The following is a 25,769-nucleotide window of genomic DNA, read 5'->3' as shown; positions in this document are numbered from 1 at the left end:
AGAGAATGGCTCGCGGCGCAACACGCTGGAGCGTTCTGCTAGGCTCGCTGGCCCTCGTGCTGGCCCTAATCGCGCCCTTCACCCTAGCTTTATCCAAAAGGGATCTGTATCAGTACACGGGCCCGGATTTCAACACCCTCGAAACCGATAAGAATGGAATGCTGATATCCGCCGAGGCTATCCTTAAAACGCCTATTGTTTTTTACGACAAAATCTACAACTCGATATTTGTGAGTATTAATAGTGAATTTGTTCTCAGAGTATCGGATATTCGTGTTAAACATTAAGATAGTTGAAACAATTATTTTTGAACTGCAAAGTATACTTCTCTTATTAAATTCAGATTTATATCAAGTCTATATTTAACTAAATTTTTATCGATGCACAGATCATATATTCTGTTAATGAATAAAAATTTTAAAATTATAATTACAGTTTATATTGAGATAAGTATATAATTAATTTTAATTTTTGTTTTATCTAATCTTAACCAAAATGTGCAAAAGTATATACATAAATAATTTAAAAACATGGCATGTTATCACGTACACATCAAATGAAATTGTTATATCTAATGTAGAATAATTTTCATTTAAAGAACGTATTAAAACACGACTTGAGAAGAAAGTTCTTTCTCATCATCATTATATCATAATTATGTAAATACCGTTTTTAATTAAAAAATTACGTTGTAATGTCATAATCTTTTTATGATTGCATTTCGTCTTATCAATAACTTAAAATTATTTATAATTTAAATATAATTAAAAATTTTTAAAGACAAAATCCGAAATGAAAAGAAAATATTTATAAATTGTTATAATTTAGATGAAAACTCAACAGTTTCCAGAAAAATTCTGCTATTTGTTTTTTTTTTTTATTATTTGCGACTGTGGATGCTTTGAAAAGTTATTATTAGACGCGAATCCGTTATTTTTGTATTTACACTTGTAAACCGATCGTCTGCGAAAAACACGAATCTGAAAAAAATCCGCAAATATTCTTGATAACCCATTGCAAGTCTGTCTTCTCGTAATATTTTTACAATTATTGAGATATTTACCACTATGTTGTTGATACTAGATGTTGTCAGTGTGATGTAATGTGATAGTCAACTAAATTTTATCTCAATATCGTATATAAATACATTTTATTCTTATTTTATATTAGTTTCCGCGCCATACATATTTAATAAAATTGCTCCTAAAACATAAAATAGGTACAACTGATAAAAATTTGATGCATCAGTATACAATTACAATTTTTTAATATTAAACGGAATTGCATATACATAATATAGAATAGTATTCATCTCAAGTAACTTCATCAAAACATGATTTAATGAGAAAATATTTTCCTATAATTATTAAGTATATCATAATTATGACGAACAAACACGCTAAAATACTGTCAAATTTATAATCTCAAATTATATCTAATTTAGTTGTAATCATTTCTCTAAGTCGTTATTGCTTCTACTCAATATGTCGTTATCAAATGCAATGGAGTTAAATGATTTAACTCAAGAAAATGTATTAAATTTGATTTCAATTTAGTTTATCATTTACTAAGCTCGTATATATACATATATGTTAATGTTTCCACTTTAAACTAACATAGAAATAGATTTGTTTTGATAGAAGTTAAAAATAACAAAATGTTTTTAACTCAAAGGATTGGGTTACCATTGCTTCTTTGATATGTAATAGAATATTTTATTATTCAATTTTTAATCAATGTTCTAAAATATTTTTTAAACTATATTTTTCATTAACTGAATTTATATCGAGTCTATATTTAAATACATTTTTAGTTAAATACGGTATACACAAATACTACGTTCTTTTTTTTTAACAAAGACATTAGTCAAAATTGTACTTGCAATAATGTTTTTAAATAATTCAATTTGTAACTTTAAATTAAAATGGATTATGAAACTATACTGCAGTTAAAACTGGAAAGTAAAATTTTGTCACCGGATTACACCTAGTTATCTTATCTTTATAAGTTTCAATAATAAGAAATTTCTTGATTATTATATAGGACAAATTTGAGCCGAGAAAAAAATGTATCCAATTCATCAACTTTGTTAATATGAGCGATAACGATGTGACGTACTCTGTCGTAAGTCTACCCTGTTTCTTCGCATAATGACAAAAAGTTATAAAATTTGTTGAGACATGTTACAGATTAGGAAACTTAGCGCAGTCACCGCGTGTGACGAACTTCAATTTATGGTCCGGTCTAGAAAAAGTTCCGAGACGGCGAGACGAGCGGCTAGGCGGCGACGTGCAATTCCTCGGTTAATATCAATTTGTCGCGCGGTAGACGACGACGAAGCCGTGCGCGCATTCGGTCATTCTCTCAATTCGGCTCGCGGTCTAATCCGGCCGACATCTTCTGGCATGACACGAATTCATTGCGCTCGCGATGACGAACGAACGACTCTCCGGGCGGCACAATCGCGCTTAATTGCGGCGGACGCGCCGCGCTGCTCATCGCGTACAATTTACGAGGGTCCGTTAATTCGTATGAATGAACAAGCTAGAGCGGCGCGAACCGGAAGACGATGCAACACGCATCCAGAGTCTGAGCCGCACGATAAGATGCCGGTAGTGTTTACATGCCAAAAGTTCGACCGTAAACGAAAACGTATCTCGAGGAAATGCGTGTTGTAGGAACACAACAGCATGACTGCAATCATCTCTCTGTGCTTTTAATTATCTTCAAATATGTTACAAAGAAATTCAAAAAATAATAGATGTATGTATATGTATACTTAGTTCTTTTAAATAATTCGTTTAAATAGTATTTTGCACATTAAAAAAATTATGAAATTTTTATATGACGCTTGAAAGAATATCGTTGAAAAATCTTAAAATATATAAGAAGTATTTTGAATAAAGTTTTATAAAACTATAGAAATATTTATTATTATATATTTATACATATTATATATACAAAGCATATTTATAACTTAGAAATTTTAAATTATATATTTATTCGCAATTAAATTTTTTTATACACTTACATTTTGTAAATAAGTGAATTAAACCGGTCACTCAACTGGCAAATATATGTCAAAAAATAGCTTTTCTTTCTCTTTTTTTCCAGCTATTTTTATAACGAGTCCAAAGTCATAAAAAATTATAGAGAAACAATTTTGGCTGTTTTTAGCTTATTATCTACAATAATAATATTTGAGTTCAGTACACACTTGACTCATTACACAAATATCGATACAACGATTAGACATAGAAATCGCTGATGATTAGAAAAATCCGCAGGACACTGCATGATTTCATTTTTCTGCGAATTATCGTATTACTACAGAGGTGACGGCATGAATGAACGTTAATTATGTCCGACTGGTCGTGAGCAAATTAATGCGAAGGATTCATCTCTCCAAAATGATTTATTGCGAATCAAGGTGCATGAGCTCATACGTGGAAGTGTTTATGCATTACGCCTCCACAGGGAGCAAATTCGTATTATTAACATTTTCTCAAATAGTTCCCCTTTACTGAAACTATAGTTTTAATTAATAGCGTGGAGTATCTTTAGCAAATTCTGATTAATCTATAGGTAGATACTGAAAGATTACATAAAATATGTAAATATTAAAAAATATGATCATATATTGTTAAACACTTAAATTGTATTAATACAATGAAAAAAAGAACTAAATCTTAATAAATAAAATATCTGAGCCGAATAAAGCCCATCTAATTTATTTTACTTTTTTAAATCTATTTATCCACTTATGGAAACATTGAAATAAATTAAGTGAAAATCAAATTTTTATTTTATTTACAAAAATAAAATATATCTTCTATATGGAATATTTGTAAATAAACAAAAAATTTTTTTTGGACTCTGACATCGAGCTTTATTATACATGAATATAATAAAGCCTAAATAAAATATAAATTAAAAATAAGAGAGAGATAAAAAATGAAAGTCTATCTATCTAAATTAGTTTTAAAATGTTTATTCATCATATATAATATATAAAAACGAAATCCTTTAGCATTTATTTTACTTTTAAAAATATCACAATTATCTTTATTTTGATCTGTAATTAATTTTAGGAAATTTCTAGCAATTTGAATACAATTTCAGTTTCTTAAAAGTTAGCAGCATTGAAATTTATCTACTCGTTTGTTATTATGTGACGTAAGCATATAACAAACAAATAACAATGGCCATAACAATAATCACATAAATAGGCCTTATTTATTTAACATAAAAGTTCACTGTTTCTGAAAAATATACTGCAAAATCTACTTGCAAAAAATTAATTAATTTGTTACTTTTTCATGAGAATGAAAGTTGAATAATATTATAATATATATTACACTAGACTATAAAATAATGTATGCTTAGTAAACTTTGCAGCGAATTATTATATGAAAATAGCTCATACACGCTTTCATCACAAGTTTTGGTTCTATTAACAAATGTGTTGATACTTATTCTAATTCCCTAGCCCCTTTTTATCTACTTTCTATTGCACATGTTTGAAGCATATGTATACTCTAGGCATAAAACGTGTTTTTAAGTCATAAATCTGAAAGTCGGCTTTATTTGGCTTGTGTATCTCTTATTTGTTTTAATAATTATAAGCAAATATGTATATATTAAATGTAAACATATATTTATTTAGTTCAAGATATATTAATTTAATTTAACTATAACTTTTATTAAATAAATACTTTGTAAATAAAATCAATGGTCCCTTACATGTGAAAGGACTGTTTCCGTCCAATTTTAATAAGCTTTTAATATGTTGTTTTTTTTTATTATATAATCACACATATTGAAGAGACGAATATTCCTTAAAAAAAAAAAAAATCGGTCTTTTCTTTTGAAAATATAGCCAAAACGATAAGAAAAAAAATGAAATAAAAATTGAATGATTTTATAAAAACACTTAATAATTATAATTAAAAAAATTGTTAATCCTTATTTTTTGTAAATATAATTTTTATTTCAAACATTTTTTACGCATATAAAATTGTCTTGCGCAATTTTATAATGCCCTATATTTTTAAGCAAAGCTACACACGATACAAGCCACCAAAATACCGACACCGAAATTCATTTTCAAATTGGTGTGACTTTCGCAGCCACCGTTACCAAAATGCCGTATTGAAACCATGATCCGCCGTGATCCGTTCCATTCATCGAGGTTCGTCAATAATTCAAGCGTCCGGAATCATCGTGGCGTTATTGATGACGTGCGTATATGCGCTTCGCTTAGGGATGCGCGTCGAGTCAAATCACACGCAGAAACTCGGCCGGCCAGTCAGCCGGATGGGCTTAAAGTATAATGACGAATAATTGTGAGAGACTAGGCGGATTAAGAGCCTAGAATGGGAGATTCGATTTTGCAGGTATTGGAATAATACGCGCACGGTAATCGTGTATTCTCCTATATGCTCGTGCAACACGCGTGCATCAAATGCGTAGTATGGCATTGCATAGCTACAGACTTCGTCTTTTGCGTGGTAAAGACCGAGCAGAATACAAAGCTCTCTATGAATTCGAAAGATTTACAGTTCTTATTCTTTTTGTTTTTTTTCAATGTAAAAATAAAAGTTGCAAACACACATAAATAAGTATAATATATGTATAAAAATAAGTTTTAACTAAAATTTTTAATTTATGCCTTATTTAAATATTACTTATGTTTTTTCATAAATATATATTTATTTTAAAGGAATTCGTATAATAAAATTGCTATAATAAAATTATGTTTATTGTGTATAGATTACTTAATTCAAAAAACGCATTATAACAATAATATACCTATAAATTTATATGTATTTATCATCAAGGATATATTCGCATATATTGTATTAGCTGAGACTTTCCGTTCACGTAGTTTTTAATCTAAAATTGAATTATTTCATATATAATATATATATTAAAATATTTATATGCATATATATATATATAATTACATTTATATATAGTTAATATCTGATATTAACAGAAACAAGAAAAATAGATAAATATTAACACTACAATCTCTTATTTATTTTACTATAATGTAAGTAAATGTGGTGGGACATGTACATTTATGTGCAGTGTTGATTACAGAATTAAGTCGCATTAACATCGCGAGACCACGGTTATGTAAATATTCGCGACAATCTTGATAAAGTTAATCTTGACAATTTTTCACATTAGTTAAGTTGCATGAAGAAAATATAAATTAATGCGTTTTCTGCATACACGAAACCGCATGTTTCGTTATAAAAGAACACGTCTCGCAAAAATAACACTGCTTGATTCTCCGTAAAAATAACACACTAAAAATACATCTTACGGCATTCTTTACCTTTGTGCATTAATGTAAAATTCAATGGAAGACTGTATCTTTTCCTGCGCTTAATTAAACATTCACATCAAGATAGGGAGTGATATGACAGCCAACTTATGGTGCTATGCAATTAGCCTTGGCGTTTTCCCACATTATTTAAACGAAGACTTAGTGGGAGGAATTGCGAAATTCCGCTCGTGATTCTTCTAAATCATTCCTTCTGTCGTTGACTTCGTCATCGCCGATGAAGTTCAATTAGTCTCGACACGGAATTCTCAATTAATTTCATTACAGCTTCTTCCGTCTCATAGAGTTTCTTTTCTGAACTTCCGATTACGACATATCTCGTCGTAACCTTGAAATCATCCATCAGCGATGGAAATTCACTGTTCGCTATTTTAAGAAAAAGAATTGGTGTTACACTTTTTCTTGTATATATATTTTTTAATTTTTGCTCGCTTTCCTCTTTCACCGCATTCGGTTTGTTAGTCAGATAAATATTATCGTAGGCGTGTTATGTGATTTGTTGAAAATGTTGAAGAAGGCGAGTATGCAATGTAAAACTAAATAAGTGGAACTCGACCATGCGAAGACTTTCGCATATGAATGCAGAGGCGGATGACAATAAACTAATCGACAGAAATTTCACTTCCTGTAGAAGAGAAATTACATAAGAGTTCAAAACATTTTTGAAGTTTGAGTATTTCTAATAATTAAAAATTAACATAAATATTAGTCGATGCTTTACTATACATTTTTGTACATATAAAAATACTAATTGTAAGTATTTTTCTCTTACAAATTAAAAAGAAGAAAGAGCTCTTTAAAAAGAAATTATTTCCATTGTTATTTTATGTAATGAATCTGTTTGCCTCATACATATATTATACATGCAATCTTTTACAAATAGAGATTTAGACAATATAAAAAAAAACAATTAAAAATAAACAACAAGAGCTTTTTGAAAATTGTGTTTATTTTACAAAATAATAATAATTAAAACAATAATAATTGCTTTTAGTGAAAATTAGTAATATTTCGTAACTGATATCATCACAATATTGTATTTAGTTAAAATTATTGAAACTTATAGTTATATTTATAAATGTTGAAAAGGAATTGCATATTATGTAACTCAAAATTGACATTCCAACAAATGCTTCCTCGGTCAATTCTCATACCATTATGCGGGCTTAGGTCAGTGACAAATCGCGATTGACACAGATGTATATCGCGACGTATCCGCAAATGCGAAGATACGATGATCTACTTAGAGGACCTTCCTACACGACAATCATCTCCATTTCGTCGGTTATCGTCGACGATTCACAGTCATCAAAATGATTGTGGCCGATTGCGCGATTGCGTTAGCGCGTGCGGCATGCGTTACCGAAACCGCCGTCTCTCCTGTCGTCATCTCATTGACTCGCGACTGCCACCACGTTATGATGATTGCACATACATCGAGTATACTAATACCACGATTATCATAAGAATTCGACGTAATTGTTTCTACCGCATGAACATTTCGATACCGCTTACATATTGTTGTGATATACGGTAAAATTTCGTTACAGATTGGTAAGAAACGAATTACAAATAATAAAAATATTATTTTATTATAAATTATTAAACAATCTATTGTAACTAATCATTGTAACATACTTTTTGTGAATAATATATAAGATTGTAATATTGAATTTATAATAAATCTACAATTTTAATTTTTTAATAATATATTCTTTGACAAAGTTCTAAAATATATATAAGGAAATAACATTTATGTTTTTTTGTTCTCTCTCTCTCTCTCTCTCTCTCTCTCTCTCTCCGTAAAATAATCTAGATATTAAAATTATATTATTTTATGATTAACAATATAATAATAAATGTATGCATTATGACTATTTTTCCTTTTTTAATTGTCGTTTCAAAGATTCATTTGCACTCTATATTTCAAACAAGACGCTTTAGAAATTAGGCATAATTGAGAGTTAAATACTGCAAAAATAAAAACAATTAAATAAATAATCTTAAAAAATTATAATCATTAGCTCAAAGATTAAAAATTGATTGTAAACATGAATCATTAAAGTTATTATTATAAAAGTTATTATAGTCATTAATTAATTAATATTTTAATTTTTAAATCTAACTTAGTTTTTATTTATTAGCTAAAGATTTTTTTATTCTTGCGCATACAAATTACATAAATTTGTATGCGCATATTCTAGAATTGACTGCAAAATAATTTTTGACAGAGATAAAACTATCGTCGAATAATTTCTCTCAAAAGTTTCCTCGAATATTGAAATATTGGTCGAAACAATAGTCGATCTCAAATTATTTCCAATACTGTGCTTGGTTTGTCAAGCGTTGGAATCGTTATCGATGATATCAGGAAGAGAGTTGGCAGTTAGCATGGTTTCCTTCTATTACTTCCAGGCGGTACTATCTATTTTCACCGTTCCACCGCGATTACATGTGTGTATGTGTGTGTCATTGGCTCGATTCTGACCTATGACCACGATAGCCTCGACAGTGATAGCGCGTCGAACTTTCCCACTAGCTGACTTACGCGAATGTCAAAACGTCCAAGAACGTAAACGAGCTTCGGCAAGACTATCAATACTGGCTTGACATTTCCAAGCATCGATTATCGGATGTCTCAATGACCGATACTGATTCAGCCCATAAACTCTCATAACGGGACGAATAATATCGATTAGGTATCGAAAGTTGGAAGATTTTTGCTTGTTTGAGCTAAATTGCAATTATTAAATTAATATTTTCCGATACATTTTATATTTTGATACAAAAAATATTTTTTATAATAATTTATAATAAATTTTATATCACACAGAAATTAAAAAAAAATTTAAATTCATTTTAATGTTTTCTTAAATATATTTTTAATAATAATAAATGTAATATTTTAAATTACCTTATTTTTTAATATTTTAAACTTTCTAGATTAATAAATACAACTTAGTTTCTTAAAAAAATTATATGAAAAGTCCAGTTTATATTTTCGATATGAAATTAGTTGAATACCTCATCTATTCGATAAAATTATAAAATAAGTCTAATGCTAGAATAGTGTCACAATAGAGATTATTACTTTGTCGCCCTAATTCGTGTCAATTCACTTGAACCGGGTCGCTCGTTAACGATGAGCGTTAAATTTGATGCGGCGCCCATAATATTAACCTCACGTGAAAACAATATAGGTCATCGGATGTTCCAGCTTGGACTTTGAGTGGCGCATAAGAAAGAACATCGATGAAGGAATGTGGAAGCAAATTACGCATCTCCACATTCCAAATCGAAAAAGTATCGACATTCATGTTTGATGTATCAGTTATGAAAAAATAAATATATAACTTCCATATTTCTGTTTTAGAGATATATTTTGTTTTTAAAACATTTCATTGTTCATAAATTTAAAGTCATTTTTAATAAATTAATAGCCTGTCTTACAAAAAGTCACGAAATTAATAGTATATAATTAAGATACAATTTTAACACGATATAATTTTAGATCTTTATAAATCTTAAGAATGGTAGCATAATATATTGCTTTCTTAAATTCAACATTAGGTAACATTGAGTCGCTATAAAAGTAAACAGTGTGAGAACTACATCAATCACTTTTTCCCAGTGTAGTATTTCAAGCGGTTGCACCGTTCTTTTGAGAAGTTTTAATTTTGTCTCCTTAATGAGACGAAGAGTTCTTTTACGTAGGAACAGCTGCGGCTTGAAGAGCACATCAAAACATCTCATCAAACGTGTGTGCGCACGCGTTTAGCGCACTTCATTTTAGCCAATTGACGAAATAAGTCTACCCCAGCTGATGACACGATTCTTGGTTGCTCCTTTCCACTTTAAATAATATACTTAAAAATAATAACAAATAATTGAAATTCTATTATATTTTCTTCTATATTTGTATAATTACTTTTCTTGAAAATTAAGAATATATTGTAATATAAAAATAACTTTTATAATGAAAAATATCTTATAAACAATTAATGTACTTATTGATAATAAAAGAACAGTTTTCTGTGAAGCATCTAACAATTTAACTAGAGAGAGAGAGAGAGAGAGAGATACAGATTTAAATATAATTTTGTTAGTCCAATAAAATAATTATGTAGGATGCTTAAGTACGATGAGCAAATATAATTATTTTCATTCAACAATATTATTTTCAGATTTGTTTGTAATTTAATTTTTTCATATTGCAGTGAAACCATTCCTTTAATTTATACGTTACAATTATTTCGGTATTTTCAAGAATATAATTTACTAAGCTATAATATTAAGACTAAGATTAGGCTTCATTTACAAAAAAAAGGTGTACATTACTTCAAAGAAAATTTTTTGAATCATTATCAGAATTAATGATCAAAAAATTCATTACTCATATAGTATTATGATATTCTCGTAAAATGTATTAATCGTCAAAGTTATTGACATCTCGTTCCGAATTTGCTTATATAATAATTTCTTAAAATAATCATTAATATCTTGTAGACATCGCTCTCACCGCTGACCGCATTACAGGGCATTCTCACCGAAATTATTGCGATTCCTTCACGGGTTCACGCGAACGCGACACCGTCCTCGCGCCGGCGGCGTTATGACGAGCGCGCGTTTGTTGGGTGAATGACTTCACGACGACAGGCGCTCGCTCATTAACGTGCATGCGTGTCTATTGCGAGACTCGCGGAGACTGGCGACGTGGGGCAGGTCCCCCTCCTAACAACGTCATTGTCGGATTTCACTGGCAGCACGTGCCGACGATTTACCTGCTGACCCGCTGACGCGTCCGGCCTTCCACATTACGCGCTTTACTGAACGGAATTTGATTTACTGTCACGTTCCAATAGACAAGCGCGTCTTCGGCGACGGAATATTGGGAGATCTTAATACTATTGGATCAATGCACTCCACGATCAAAGTTTACATTACAAAGAAATAAACTGCATTTTGTTAGTAGATATTATGAGATGTAAATATATACTTTTTAAAAATATACTAAAGTAGTGATACATTTAAAAGTAATAATAATATATTTTTACAAGTATCGGCATATATTTATAAGTAATGTTCTAAGTAATAAATATTTTATAATTTTGAATTTATGGAATCGATTAAATAACGCTTTGACAAATGCAACCGTTAAGTTTTAAATTTAAATAGATATTAATTATTAACAAAGTTATTATATAATATAAATGGAAGACCATAATATCTTCTCCTCTATTATTAAATAATATAATCTTTCATTATTATTAAATAATATAAAATGAAACAATTGCCAAGCATCAATTAATTAATAGAAGTTGAAGCACTGAAATATTAATAGTCAAATAATATGATAAACATTTGATAAATTCTAATAAGCCTCAAATATATGACACAATTTTTGATAAAATTAAATGCTGTTTAATTAGCAAACTAAAATAAATAAAGTAAACTGTCGATTTAGTTCCTTGTTCTATTTCAATGTTCAATGTTTTAAAGTTTAAATCGCTATAAATAGGATCTGAGCATTTCATTACGCATAAATAAACAGTAACTTTGAAAGCTTATATGATCAGTATTATGCAATACATATATTTTCAAACTTTTATCAAATACAAAGTTATAACCGAAGACATTTGCAACACAAATTAGCTAAAATTATTGAAGCTAGAAAATTGGTTTTCTCAATTTCAGATAAATGGAAATGGTGTTCTTTCATTTGCTAGGGCCATGCAAAGGTTTTTTAATATTGCATTCCCTCTTGATGATCCAGTCGTATCCCCTCTTTATACGCATGTCGATACGAGAGCTTCCGGAACGATTTATTGGAGCGAAACCGATTCTCCTGACGTTCTCGCCAGAGCAGGGGGATTAGTTCGAAGTGCCTTTAAGGATGCCAATAACTTTGTGCCTACGCACGTCTTTTTGGCCACTTGGATGGACGTTGGGTATTACAATGAGCGAAATGATAAGGCAAGTTGCTATTTTTACGATTGTCAAATATTATATGCTTATTTTTTTATACGAACCTTCAATTTATTTAAAGTTTGTTCGCGTTGCTTGAAATCCTAAACAATTTTTGTACTTAGAAACGAGATAAATAATATAGTAAGGTGTTCAACAGAAAATAAATGAGAAAATTCTGAGTGCCAAAAGTATAGCAGACATACAATTATAAATATAAAAAAAGATTAACAATATATGTGTTTATATACCATTTAAAATTGCGTTTAAACTAAATGTTCCACTCAGGGAAAATAAACAGGTGAATATATAATACGTTTTTCTGAAAACATGTATAACGCTCATCGAATCGTCTTTCAGGTGAATACTTATCAAGTCGCTATATCATCCAACGGTACGCATTCCTTTGTTGAACTACTGTACCCGGAAAATGGTATACAGTGGATTCAGGGTGAATCGCATCCCAACGGTCTCCCAGATGCCAAGGCACAGGCAGGATTCATGAGCGAGGGCAAAATGTATACCCTGAGGGGCTCGGGCACAGACCAAATTCAGAATGTCGACAAGTGAGTAATGGGGAGAGCGAAGGCGCCGGCTGTATTCACGTGCGACGTATTCATGGGCTTTTGTAATTGTTTTCAGGTGGTCGAATGTAAATAGGCCTGGCCAGTGGTTGTTTCAAGTTGGTCCCATTGATGAAGGTGAAAATATAAAGACTCCCGATAATATCGAAGGTAACGAGTACATAATATACATACAAAATAAAATTTAATAATAAGCTATATAAAAATAGATTTATTAAAAGGATCTTTTATGAGCGTGATATTGTTATAAATTGTGTTCCCTTGCAAGATTCTGAAATTGCAAAACCGATTGTTATCCTAGATGTTATCTTTATGACGTTGATCGAATTAAGCAATATACCTTGTTAGACACGATGACTATGCATCAAGCGGCCAGCTGTAGGACCGGCGCCACCACTTGCCACAGCAAAGCGACCTGCATTGATTACGAGATCGGATTCTGTTGCGACTGCAAGCAGGGCTATTTTGGCAACGGGAAATCCTGCCAGCCAAACGGTAAGTTATTTATCAACAGTGTTTGTCGAAATCTCATGTGCTCGTAGCGAGATAAGCTCGAGCTAATGGCATGCAAACGCGGCCTTTGAAGTGTTCTTGAAACAGGATAAAGAAGAGATCTTTCAACGTTTCCTCTCTCTACGACGCTTCACCTAACGCGGACAAAGGTACGCAGAAGTCGTCGTAGGGCAAATAGATGTAACGCAGTAAGTAGCTGCGTTTACTCGCGCTCTCTGGTCTATTCATAGTTTACGAGACTGGTTCTTAGTTTCTTACGACTTCCACGGTAACATCATAAAGACGGCAATACCGTGAAATGGGCCGCGCTATTCTTTGATGATTGTTTCGTTGGCAGTGTCTCTTCCAATAATTTTTTTCCATAAAGAAAAATGCGATAATTTCTTAAGAAATGTAATTAAAATTATATTTCTTTCCAGATTATTTTATCGTCAATTAAATAGTTATGTAAAAATTTGAACAAACAGCACTCAAAGAAAAGAATATTTTGCGTATACAAAAAAATAGTCAGGCAAACTAGCAGCATAGCAATTATAACAATTTGACGAAAAAGATTCTGGCAATTACAATAAAAATATAAAGATATTATGAGTTTTTATTCAAAAGATTTAATTTTTAGACGTGCCTCTTCGGGTTATTGGCCGAATATCTGGCACGATGAATGGCGTCGAATTCCCATCGAGAGATCTTCAATGCTACGTACAAACTAAAGATGGACGAACATACACAGCCTTATCAAGAGTACCTGAAGAAATCGGCGCTAGTTTCCAACTTTTAGGCAATTTGGGTGGCGTCATTGCCTGGTTATTCGCAAAACCTGTTAGTGATACTGAAAACGGATACGAACTTACAGGCAAGAAGCATACAGATATTTATATGAAGTACTGAAACCTTTGTCCAAACATAACATTTAGCGCAAACCCTCATTTATTTTATTTCACATTTTTATCCTGTATTTCCTTAGATAAATTAATAGTTTATAAGATTTTGTGCAAGAGAGTAAGAACGAAGACTGTTTCTAAGATAATTTTTTACTTTGAGTCTGAATTTGTTATGAAAATATTTCCATCAGAAATGTTTTCAATATTTGAGATACAAGAAAAGATATTTTTTTCTAATATATGTAGTGAATTATTGAAATTTTAGAAAAAAACATCAGAAGTATTGAGTATATTTAGTTTTGTTTTTTAATTTTGAATCGTTTCATGTATCAGAGTCCAATAATAGTCACCTAGCACCTGTGTGAAGCTGGCCCCCAATATTAAAAAATCGATTTTTTTCTTCATGCATTCGTTTGCTCATCGTTTGCTCACGATTGCTCAGTTGGAATTTTCGTTTGCTCACCCTGTATTTTACAAACTGTAATTTCACATACTGTAATAAATTAGAAGAAGAAAGCCATTTTACGGTCGAAGCTGGATCTTAGTGCTTATTATAATTGTGTGAATTTTATTTTTCACATACTGTATTTTGATGGAATTTTTTTGACAGTAAATTCGAACTTAGTGTTAAAAAATACGTCAAAAAACAATTTCTTTTTCTTGCACTAAAATGATTCAAAATTTGTATAATATTAACTTACTAAAATGAACTTGAAAAATTCAAAGAATGTCGTAACAAGGTTGCCGAAGGAAAGCAGGTTTACAATTACACAGGTATTCATACGAGCGTGTTTCACGGGTAGGCGGCTTATTCAACCACACGGCGGAACTGAACTTCCCGTTGAGCGGCGACAAAGTGACGATACGCAGCAATTACCTCGGATTGGACGTCTTCGGTCAGTTGAAGATGGAAGCAGAAATCACGGGTTCGGTACCGCATCTGGAGAGAGACACCAGGGTAGACTACGGTGACTACGATGAACTCTACACTCGTGCCCAACCAGGAGTGATTCGTTCCCAAAGCGAGCGCACCTGTAAACTTCTGCGTGGAGGTGGAGACGAGAGGGAGATCAACTTCAAGTTGGATCAGATAATCAGTTATCAGGAGTGCCCGTACGCTATCTTTGATCCCGAAGACGATACGACCAGGCTAAAGTTTTTCAGGGGTGTTACTGCTTACGAGAGCACCGAGGGCATCATTCGATTCGCTGTCAATACTAAGATAGCGCCCCTTGAAGAGGAAGACCCATGTATTCAAGGACGACAGACTTGTGGTGATCACAGCTCTTGCGTAGTTGATGGAGACAGTTTTAGATGTGTGTGTAACGCAGGGTGGGTATATCCAAGAACTTTACTTAAAGCTATTTTATAAAAGTAACTAATTACAGTTACAGTTTTTTCTCTTAAAACGTAATTCTCTTAAACCGATATAAGTTATCGATGATGAAGACATTATAAGTTACTGTTACTTTCTAGCTAACGCTAAATATTTCTAAATTCACAAAAGGTTTCTAAAATCCAAAATAAGTGTTCTAAAAGTATTCTGGAATATCCCAAACTTACAGCAACATTTAAATATTGATTAAAAATTATATTTGTACATCATTATATATTTCAAGGATGTTCTACATATATTCTGCAAAATTTTAATATTTCCAGAAATTCCAGATTTGGTTGTGCCTGAACCATTTTTTAATGAAATTGTACTATGAATAACACATTTCATGCTTTCACCTTGAAGCTCAATCTTGAGACTTACCTGTCAGTATCATCAAGTAGCAACAGTCAATGAAAACCATGTTGCTTTTTTCCTAGGATAGTCTTTGCCTTTGGCTATCATTAATTATCGACACCGATAATTGTCGATAGATAGTCGTGTAATATTAAAACGCTTTTACGTATTACAAAGGTCCTACTAGCTTAATTCTTAATACGGATATTTACATAAAGAAATATCCAATCACAAGAAATCATTATGCTCATTAAATATTTCATTTTAACCAGCCTAAATATTGACAAAAATATTATAAGTTTGATATAAAATAATTATTAAATTATTAAATTAATTTTCAGTTACCCCAAAAAATGTAACTAATTTAGTTACAGTTACAAATGGAAAAAAGGGACGCGAAGTTAAGATACAGTTACTGAAAAGAAAGTAATTCTAATTACAAATAATTAACGAGTTGACTTTCTGATATATTTATATCTGGATTGTAATTGTGAAACTACGCCAATAATATAATGCGTGCCTAACACAACAATTTGAAGAAATCATCGATATAATAATTGCGTATTGTCCAAACAATTAATTTCGTGACTGCACCTCTATTATACATTCGACAAAAAATTTTTTTTTTATAAACGTAAAAATGTTCTCGAAAATATGTTATATTATCAATACATCAAATAGTAATTCTTTAAATGAATATATGTATATTAATAATATTTATTATATATTGCTTGATATGTGGGTAGGTATCAGTATCTGTACGAAGAGGACGGTAGTGCGATTTGCGTGGACGTGAACGAATGCACAGCCGGTAACCACATGTGCTCTCCAGACGCTCAATGTATTAATCAAGAAGGTAGCCACATGTGCCAATGTAGAGCTGGATTTACGGGAGACGGTCGTGTCTGTGAAAGTAAGTGTACTTACATTTATTTTAAAATAAATATAAATAAATCTCATATCTTAAAACACTGTTACCGTAGTGCGATAACATCCTAAAATTTAGATCAAATTCTTACTGCTGGTAGTGGCGAAAATCATTTTAACATCTGATAATACTCTTGCTTAAGTTATCAGACGTTAAAGTTCTACTTTTACATTGTTTATTTTCAAATTTAAAGAAATTTAAGAAAATGATGTATAACACAATTACATATTAAATATTCAATTATATTAATAATTTTCGTGATTGATTTATAAACATTATCTAACTAATATCATATTACATCCATAATACAGGATTGCCGTCTTGTGAAGATACTCGCTGCGGAAACTATGAGCAATGTGCAATAATTGGAAATGTGCCCACGTGCATCTGTATGCCTGGTTTCGAAGAAGCAGAACAGGGATGTTCTCTGTCTCAGCATGGTAAAATATCTTTCATATATTTTATGAAAAATGTTATTAACGACAATAACGACCATATCCTTTACTGATAAAGCAACTGTACTTTTACAGCACCCTGTAATGAAGAGGATAACTGCTCTCCATACGGACTCTGTATTTCCGATGGGAATAAGAAGAAACACGTGTGCGTTTGTATGCCTGGTTACGTCGGTGAGTAAAAAAGCTCGAAGAAATTGTTTGATACCTACCGTTGATGATTTAAAAAAAAAAAACAAATATATATATAACGTATTTATTTATATACGTACGTGTGAATAAATTTAAAAAAACATACATTTATAATTGCACACAATTTTTTGAAAGAAAAATTTATTCATTGCTTACTTATATTGTCTACTGCATATACAGAGTGAGGCATCTAAAACAGACCACCTGAATAATTTGCTTGTTTTGACGATTTGAAAAATGTTTCAGATGCCTCAACATATATAGAGAATATCAAAATTCACAATTTTTCCTTTTAATCTTTTCGTCCTTTACAACTTACAACTGTAGTAATGTATAAATTTTGTTACAATCTGAAAATGGAATAATTAAAGTGAATGGACGCGAAATATGACTCAGCCGCTTCGTTGAACGCAACGATTGTCATTTCAAACGCATATGACCATATTGCAATTTGCGAAGTGTTTTCTACCTGTTATTCACATATGCGATTATTTACAGGCGATGGATACACGTGCTACTCCGAATCCGATGTTACCACAACAGACGAACCGCCGCAACCGCAGTGCGTGGTTGGAGTGTGTTGGTGTCCGAGTGGTTGGGAATTCCGTAATCGTGCGTGCGTGAGGCAGGAAGGAGAATATACGACAATTGATTATCGAGATTGTAAGTTGCATGAAAAATAATTCTGTAATTGTACGATGGCTTTTTTGCACCATTTTCCGTGAAACGTGAAAATTTTGTGTTCTGATTAGATCAACGTAATTGTTCTCCGTTACTCGAATGTGCATCATATAGCATCATATTACGCATATGGCATGCATTAGAGAAATTATTTCTAAGCACCGGTAATTTAATTGCACAGCAATAATTAATTAAGCATCGATAGAATACTTTCGGTTGAGATATGTTTGTATCACTAAAAATTGAAGATCCTCGGAAAAATCGCAGACATCAAACATTCGATACAATTCACTGTAATTTTATACGAACTTAATTGTTTATTAGTTATTAGTTAATAACATTTTTGTTATTTACAAAGTAGAGAAATTATTTTGCAAAAACAAAATGCTTGGTTGCTATTAAAAAATGCCTCAACTAAACAGTTAACACTGCGAAGGTACTAAATTATTTTTCCTAGTGTATTAATATACAATTATATAATTGCGTACATCCATTAAGTAATTAATTTATAATGACATAACTGGGAGCATCAAAAACGGAAACAAAGCAATAAATTAACATTACAAATTAAAAACGGTAAATTCTCATTTGTATTAAAAGATTTATTTTACAATAAGAGAAAGAAATTATTTATTTGACTAAATTAATTTAATTGTCCTTATTTCTTTTTTCTTAGAAAATGTATGTATTTAAGTCAGATGAAAATAGAAGACACGGGTGTTCGGTAAAAGTTTGCGTAGCGATAGCGCAAAAACGTTGGACTTCAATACGTTCTTCATTGAAAGAAATAAAAACGAATTAAATAAATTTAATTAAAACAATGAATTTTCTTCATGTAATAATGTAACGTATATATAGACATTGACAATCTGAAGTCGTTGTATTAGCATATATTGTATTAGTATAGTAACATTTTAAAGCATCGCGTCTGGTGTACTTTTTCCGAGGATTTTCATTTTCCTGGAAGAGTGAAAACTGAAATACAGTTGAGAATTAAAACGATTTTTGCAAATAAAGCACACAGCAGATAACTGCGTGCAAATAATTTAAATTAACAGGACCAACTTGAATCCCCACGAAAGATCAATATTTAATAACGTGCGAGATTACGATCGTTAATAGTTTGCGACGAACATCGTTCGTCGATGCATCATGCGTTTTAGTATCGGCACATCCGCTCCCTGGATGCTTCGACGACGTCTGCATATGTCCCTTGGGATACGATTACGACCATTTGGAACGAATTTGCGTTCCGCTGCCAGGATACCGACACGACACGATGGGTCCATCAGGATCTAAGCGTACGACGCACTCACTGTTCAGCTTTAAACTATTTATGTTCATTAATGACCATTAAGTTACTCTATACATCATTCTCTTTAACGAGTTGATAACGTTACGTGCGCGAGGCGCTCTATTTCTGTGCAATTGTTTTAATTTCATCACCGCGTGACTCGTCTTTTATCTAACTGCTTTTACTCTAATTAATAAAAATACCTGCAGATTCACACAATTCTAAAATAACGTTTTCACAGCAGTATCAACAATATAATGTTATATATATATTCATATTATAAACTGCGTAAATTCGTAAAAACAAACTTACACATCCCGATTTTTTCATCATATAGTGCGAGTAAGAAGAGGTTTTCTCTGTAAATAAGTGTATTTGAAGTTTTGCCATCTTACAACTCCTTAAACTCACTTCCAGAAACTTGTGATACGCAACCTTTTAGTGAATAGCAAGATGGAAGATTACCTCAGGAAATTGAGAATGTGTCTATAGTATAATACACTTGGGAAGGAACAAAATTGTCTTCGCAAACGTGATTGAAATATTTTCATTTCATTAAACGGATAATATTTATGTTATAAATAATGCAAAAATATTCCTTCTCGCAGTACTCTTTGTGAATGAATAATTTGATTTCAAAACGGATGCTTATCTCGCTTGGAAAATGTTTTCAATGTTTCACTCGAGAAGCGATTCTTCAAGTTATACATAAAATAGATAGATATCTTGATAGTGATAAACTAATGCATCAACTTCTATATTTTTGAAACAATATTTCTTCTCAAAACTTTTATCACGCTACGCTTGAATATTAATTCTTTACAAAATAAAATAAATATGATTTCTCAGAAACTGATTGTCAAGGGTTTCAAGATATCTAAGTACATAATTAACATAAATTAGTCAATAACTAGTTCATGATATCAGTGCACGCTTATAAAATCATGATTATATTCAATTTTTTGGTCTCGCTATCGAGACAGCCAGCTATCATCGCTGCCTGCAGTGCAATGTATCATAATCGCGCACATGCTTGTGTCCAGTATCTTGCAACGTGGTGAACAGGTGTCATCCCTACGCCCAGTGCATCTACGTGACGAGTACCGGTGATTACGAATGCCGCTGCAATCCGGGATACGAGGGAGATGGTATGGAATGCACCAAGACAGGTATGTGCAAAATGCGTCTTGTAAATATAGAATAAGCGACAATTAATAAGATATATCGGAGAGTGCATGTTAAACTTTCCACGATAACATATTATTTAAAACTTATATTTTTATGTAAACTTGTAAAATAAATTTTTATGCATGTAAGGAAAACAAGAAATTATGTTAAATCGCACACGCTTTGTATATAATATATATATGTATATATATAAATCATCGTAAAAATTGAATATTAAACATTTTATTTTTCGAAATATCGACATGTTAAAATCTAATAATTTCAGGATATCTTCTATACAATTTATTCAAAAACTACAGAAATAATATGTTGATCGCAAAAAAAATTGACAATTGTACAAGTTTTATACGTAGAATTAAAATACATACAAAATATTAATTACATTAATAGACTATTATAGATTATTAATAGACTATATTTTATAGCTGCAAGAACTACAAAATAATTTATTTAACTGTGTAATTCTGCATATAACACTTGTACAGTCACCTTTACAATTGCTACTACTATGTTTTTTTCTCTTAAATGACCGTTAACTTTTTTAGTCATATCATCGCCATTTGTTATGCAATGAATCATAATCGTGCTTTCCAATACTCTTGTGTTTAATAATTCCATTTTCCTAAGGAAAAAGCCTAAATCTGTCTCTCGTGAAAGCAGTATAAAGGTACGTTAATGTACGATAATACAACGAGTATAACTTCTTCTTCGTACAGAGGTATCCTGCTTGGAAGTGGATATTTGTGACCTCAACGCGTCCTGTCAGTACGAGGAACCAATGGCAAGATGCGTGTGCAATCCAGGATACATGGGCGATGGAACAACATGCAGTCGTATCGGTGCTTTCACTATTTATACTTTTTTTTTTTAATTTTTCTTTCATTCACTTTTTCGCACCATTGCGTATGTCGCACGACGCACTTTGGAATGTCAACGCGATTTCTTTTTCTTTCATTATGCGCATACATATTGCCTTCTTTGCATTTCATATTACCATATGTAAAACGAGAAATTGACGATTACAGTATCGATCAATTCAACTAATAATTATTTCAAATCAGAATAGAATTCGCCTTTTATATATCGCTACAATTCGCATGATGCGAAACACATCAATTAACATTTGCCGTTGGCTTCCTTGCATTTTAGACGAGTGCAACGACAATTCCGAGTGCGAGAAGAACGAACAATGCACTTATCATCCCATGAGCTCGCGTTACGAATGCACCTGCAAACCCGGATTCAGTATGGACATGGATGATCAATGCGTGCTGTCTGATTGCTCGACGAATCTTTCTCAGTGCCACGTGAACGCACAATGCGTGTCGTCCAGCGATGGTGGTAATAAATGCGTCTGCATAAGTGGCTATCACGGTGACGGTATGCGCCAGTGTGTGGAGGATCATATCGGCTGTAACGTTTTGAATAACTGCGGCCGAAACGCAGTTTGTGCATACAATCAGACAACCACGAATTTCGCGTGCATTTGCCAACCGGTACGTACAGACGAATGTTATGTCGTCACATAAGATAATCGAGTTTATTGCTCTATATGTACAGTATACACACGTATGCACTACATTATGCCGTATGTAAGTGCCGTTGTACACTACATATTATAAAGAGAGATGGCCGAGTTTAAATATTAAAATTAAAAATGTTCGCTTTGAGAATATGACATGCTCGTACTCATCTGAGAGTAAAAATAATGATATTTTTAAAAGTTTTTTAAATTAAAAGAGGATATAAAAATGTAAAATATAAAGTATAATTAAAAAGTAAAATATTTTTTTCAAAACAATTACACAATATGAAAATATAATGTGCAGCAGTAATTCCTTCTCTCTCTCTCTCTCTCTCTCTCTCTTACATTTTACGGTAAATAAAATATGAATGACAGCAATTTGACCGCTTTTAGGGTTACTATGGTAATGGTTTCACGTGTCGGCCGCAATCCTCGTGCAGAGACGATCCGAATATTTGCTCTTCCGAAGCAAAGTGCGTGTCGACTGGCGAGAATCAGTTTTCTTGCATTTGTAATGACGGTTATATTGGCGATGGCATAAATTGTAAACGCCGGCCGAGACACGACTCCAATTTTTTGCTGGTAAACCAAGGAATGGCCACGCATCGAATACCGTTCATGCCCACACGACACAATCCAGGAAATCCAATCTACATAGCTTATACACAAATGGCGATAGCCCTAGATATTGATTGCCTTGGTGGCAAAGCTTATTCCAGCGATATTACTGGTAAATTTATGTTCAAACGAATTTATTGATAAATTCATCAGTATCATAAGATTTTGTAATAAAATTAAATATTTCGCAAAACAATACATTACATTGAATAAGAAATGTAAAATTTTTAAATGGATACATGCTCTATAACGAATTAAATTTAAATTTAATTTAATATTACTACATTCATTGATTTTCAATGGATTGAAAAAACAATTACTGTCTAAGAATAGGATAGCTTTATAAGATAAAATCGCAATCTATCTTATAGGCAACAGGATAGTCGAACTATCTTATAACGGATCGATAGCAGAGACATTTATTCCGAAAGTTAGCAGTCCCGAGGGACTGTCGGTCGATTGGGTCTCGAGAAACATCTTCTGGACTGACTCAGGCAAGACGACCGTTGAGGTTGCCAGTCTAGTGACAAAGAAACGCAAAGTCCTCGTTTCCGATGGACTGGTCAATCCGAGGGGAATAGCTGTTCATCCATATCGGGGGTAAAGTTAGATAAGGACGTAGAAAATCTATTTGCAAAACTTTTCAGTTCCATGTTCAAGATCTTCTGCAACTTTACACACGGAAGGAATCACTTTGCTGAAAGATCTAAAATTTTATTGACTACAAATCTGAAAATGATTTTGTTGAAAATAATTTTATTGAAAATTCACACGCACAAACTGATTACTAGAACATGAAAATTTTTTTGCAGCATTGCGTTAATTATTTTGTCTAAATAATTATTTTAATGTTTCAGCAAAATTATTTTCAAATCTGTATCCAACAAAATTTTACATGTTTTGAGTCTTTTAGCAAAATTATTCTTTCATTCGTACTATTTGTATAACTAAATAAAGTAAAGTTAGTTTCTTTCAATTTCAAGTTATTTTACCGCATATTTATAGAAGAATTTTCCAACTCATTTGCATATACATATATGTATATACCTATTCTTTTATATTTATATATTCTTAAGCAATCTTAGGCTGATTAATAAAAATAATAAAAAAATCCCAATATATAATCTTGATTTTGTAACTATCTTATTAAAACATCTATTTGAATTATTAAATTCTAATATTGTTAATGCAATCTTACGCAATACTCTTAAATTCTACAACAAATACTTTTATTTCAGAAAAATATTTTGGTCTGACTGGAATCGCGCTTCCCCCAAACTGGAATGGGCTAATGAAGATGGAACAGACCGAGCAATCTTCCTTCAGGGTGATTACGTTAAGCTGCCAAATTCATTAACTATCGATTGGGCGACGGATGAGCTGTGCTGGGCTGACGCTGGAACGTTCACGATAAGTAAATATAGATTTTAATCACGTGAGCGCGTCGAAATAGCATCCATTAATCTTAGGAGGAAAATGTCCGACAGCATGATATGTTTCATTACCATGGAGCTTGCTACTTTAATAATAAACAATCTCTTTTTCTAAGGTTGTATTGAGATAGACAGCAGGAGAGTCACTGTCGTAGCAAATGAACTTACTTATCCGTTTGGCTTGGCAATTTCTCAAAATCATTACTACTGGACCGACTGGAAAACGTAAGGGAATAAAATATTCGCTTGCGCGCGCAGACAATCCAGAGAATGCTATAAAACGTAAAAGTTTTTATATTACGCTTCTTCCATTGCAGTCACAAGATCGAAGTCGGCATGAAGACTAATGGCGAAAGACGCACACCACTGTCTGTTCCGCCAGGTGGAAGTGGAAAACTATATGGTATTGTGGTCGTCCCCGAGTCATGTCCCAGAGGTAAATTCTTCATCTCCGTAAAGATCTCTATTCCTAAAAATTATATATTTATAGAAATATATAATTTTAAAATACACTGCTTCTCAGTTAAGTTTTGCTGAAACCTGAATTAATGAGGTTTCTCTCTACAGAAACAAAGTTAGATACTAAAAAAACAAAAACTATCATCAGAAATTCCATAAGTCACAATTACTTGTTTGCAGTGACAAATGTGTGCCAGTATGACAATGGAAGGTGCAACAAGAATCAACTTTGTCTACCAGACGGTCAGGGCGGCAGGACGTGTGCGTGCGCGGATGATGCGACAGGACCCTGTACTGACTCCCGTTATCTGTCTTAGATCCGTCTTCGATCTTGTAGAAATAAAACAACACGCAAAGCCCCGTCTCGCGTTCGATATTACGGTAGCTGATAAGAAAGTCTCGCACTGGCGCTCACATCGGAGCTAAAATCACAATAACCATTAGACCAAATGTAAATTATAATGTTATTCGTAATATTAATTAGCTGTCACCGATATTCTCAAATAACATCTACTTTTGTATCTATCAATCGCGACACGCGATACAAGCTGTACTGCGACTCGACCTTATTTAATAAAAATGAAGGAAACAATAACGAACACTGATATTCATATAATACAATTATTACCATTTCTTCCTTTACTTTTCTCGTCTATTGTAAATCTTTTTCAAGAGTTCATCTATCTGATAAGTTTTATAATTAACTACATAGAGAATAAAAGAAGAAAATTCAAAGAACTTTGTATAAAACTGTTCTACAAAGATTAAAAATTATTACATTCATAACGTAATGAGAAGTGAAATCCAATTAATTAGCAACGATTATCATATTATTGCTACAAACATTTCATTTTATGTGTATATATATTATATATATGTCATATTTTGTAACGCTCGTAAATTTTAATATTCCTATATACAAGGAAGTGTACAGAGATAAAAGTAAGTATATAATTTTGTCTTAATG

General features: G+C 31.9%; 1 protein-coding gene across 3 annotated transcripts; it reads left to right on the top strand.

Annotated features, from left to right (window-relative positions):
• On the top strand, positions 1 to 25,396 carry Ndg (Nidogen). Of its 3 annotated transcripts, XM_018546315.1 has the most exons (20): positions 1 to 230; positions 12,050 to 12,328; positions 12,680 to 12,885; positions 12,962 to 13,053; positions 13,252 to 13,398; positions 14,036 to 14,269; positions 15,101 to 15,629; positions 16,776 to 16,942; positions 17,269 to 17,397; positions 17,488 to 17,586; positions 18,103 to 18,267; positions 20,623 to 20,748; positions 21,484 to 21,606; positions 21,917 to 22,263; positions 22,686 to 23,022; positions 23,282 to 23,510; positions 24,149 to 24,324; positions 24,460 to 24,568; positions 24,661 to 24,779; positions 24,983 to 25,396. In XM_018546315.1, the coding sequence occupies exons 1-20, from the start codon at positions 6 to 8 to the stop codon at positions 25,117 to 25,119; spliced, it is 3,975 nt and encodes a 1,324-aa protein (XP_018401817.1). In that variant the 5' UTR covers positions 1 to 5; the 3' UTR covers positions 25,120 to 25,396. The 3 variants fall into 3 exon arrangements, with proteins under 3 accessions (XP_018401817.1, XP_018401818.1, XP_018401819.1); XM_018546316.1 differs by lacking the exon at positions 21,484 to 21,606; XM_018546317.1 differs by lacking the exons at positions 20,623 to 20,748; positions 21,484 to 21,606.
• The last annotated feature ends 373 nt before the right edge of the window (positions 25,397 to 25,769 follow it).

The sequence above is a fragment of the Cyphomyrmex costatus genome, unplaced genomic scaffold (assembly GCF_001594065.2).
Source record: "Cyphomyrmex costatus isolate MS0001 unplaced genomic scaffold, Ccosl1.0 scaffold538, whole genome shotgun sequence".
NCBI lineage: Eukaryota > Metazoa > Arthropoda > Insecta > Hymenoptera > Formicidae > Cyphomyrmex > Cyphomyrmex costatus.
This window is presented reverse-complemented; position numbering and strand designations above follow the sequence as displayed.

Coding starts and splice junctions, on each gene's coding strand:
- Ndg (XM_018546315.1), top strand. CDS start 6: ATGGCTCGCGGCGCAACACGCTGGAGCGTTCTGCTAGGCTCGCTGGCC. Junction 13,399..14,035: donor GAAATCCTGCCAGCCAAACG/GTAAGTTATTTA, acceptor TTTAATTTTTAG/ACGTGCCTCTTCGGGTTATT. Junction 23,023..23,281: donor TTATTCCAGCGATATTACTG/GTAAATTTATGT, acceptor TCTATCTTATAG/GCAACAGGATAGTCGAACTA.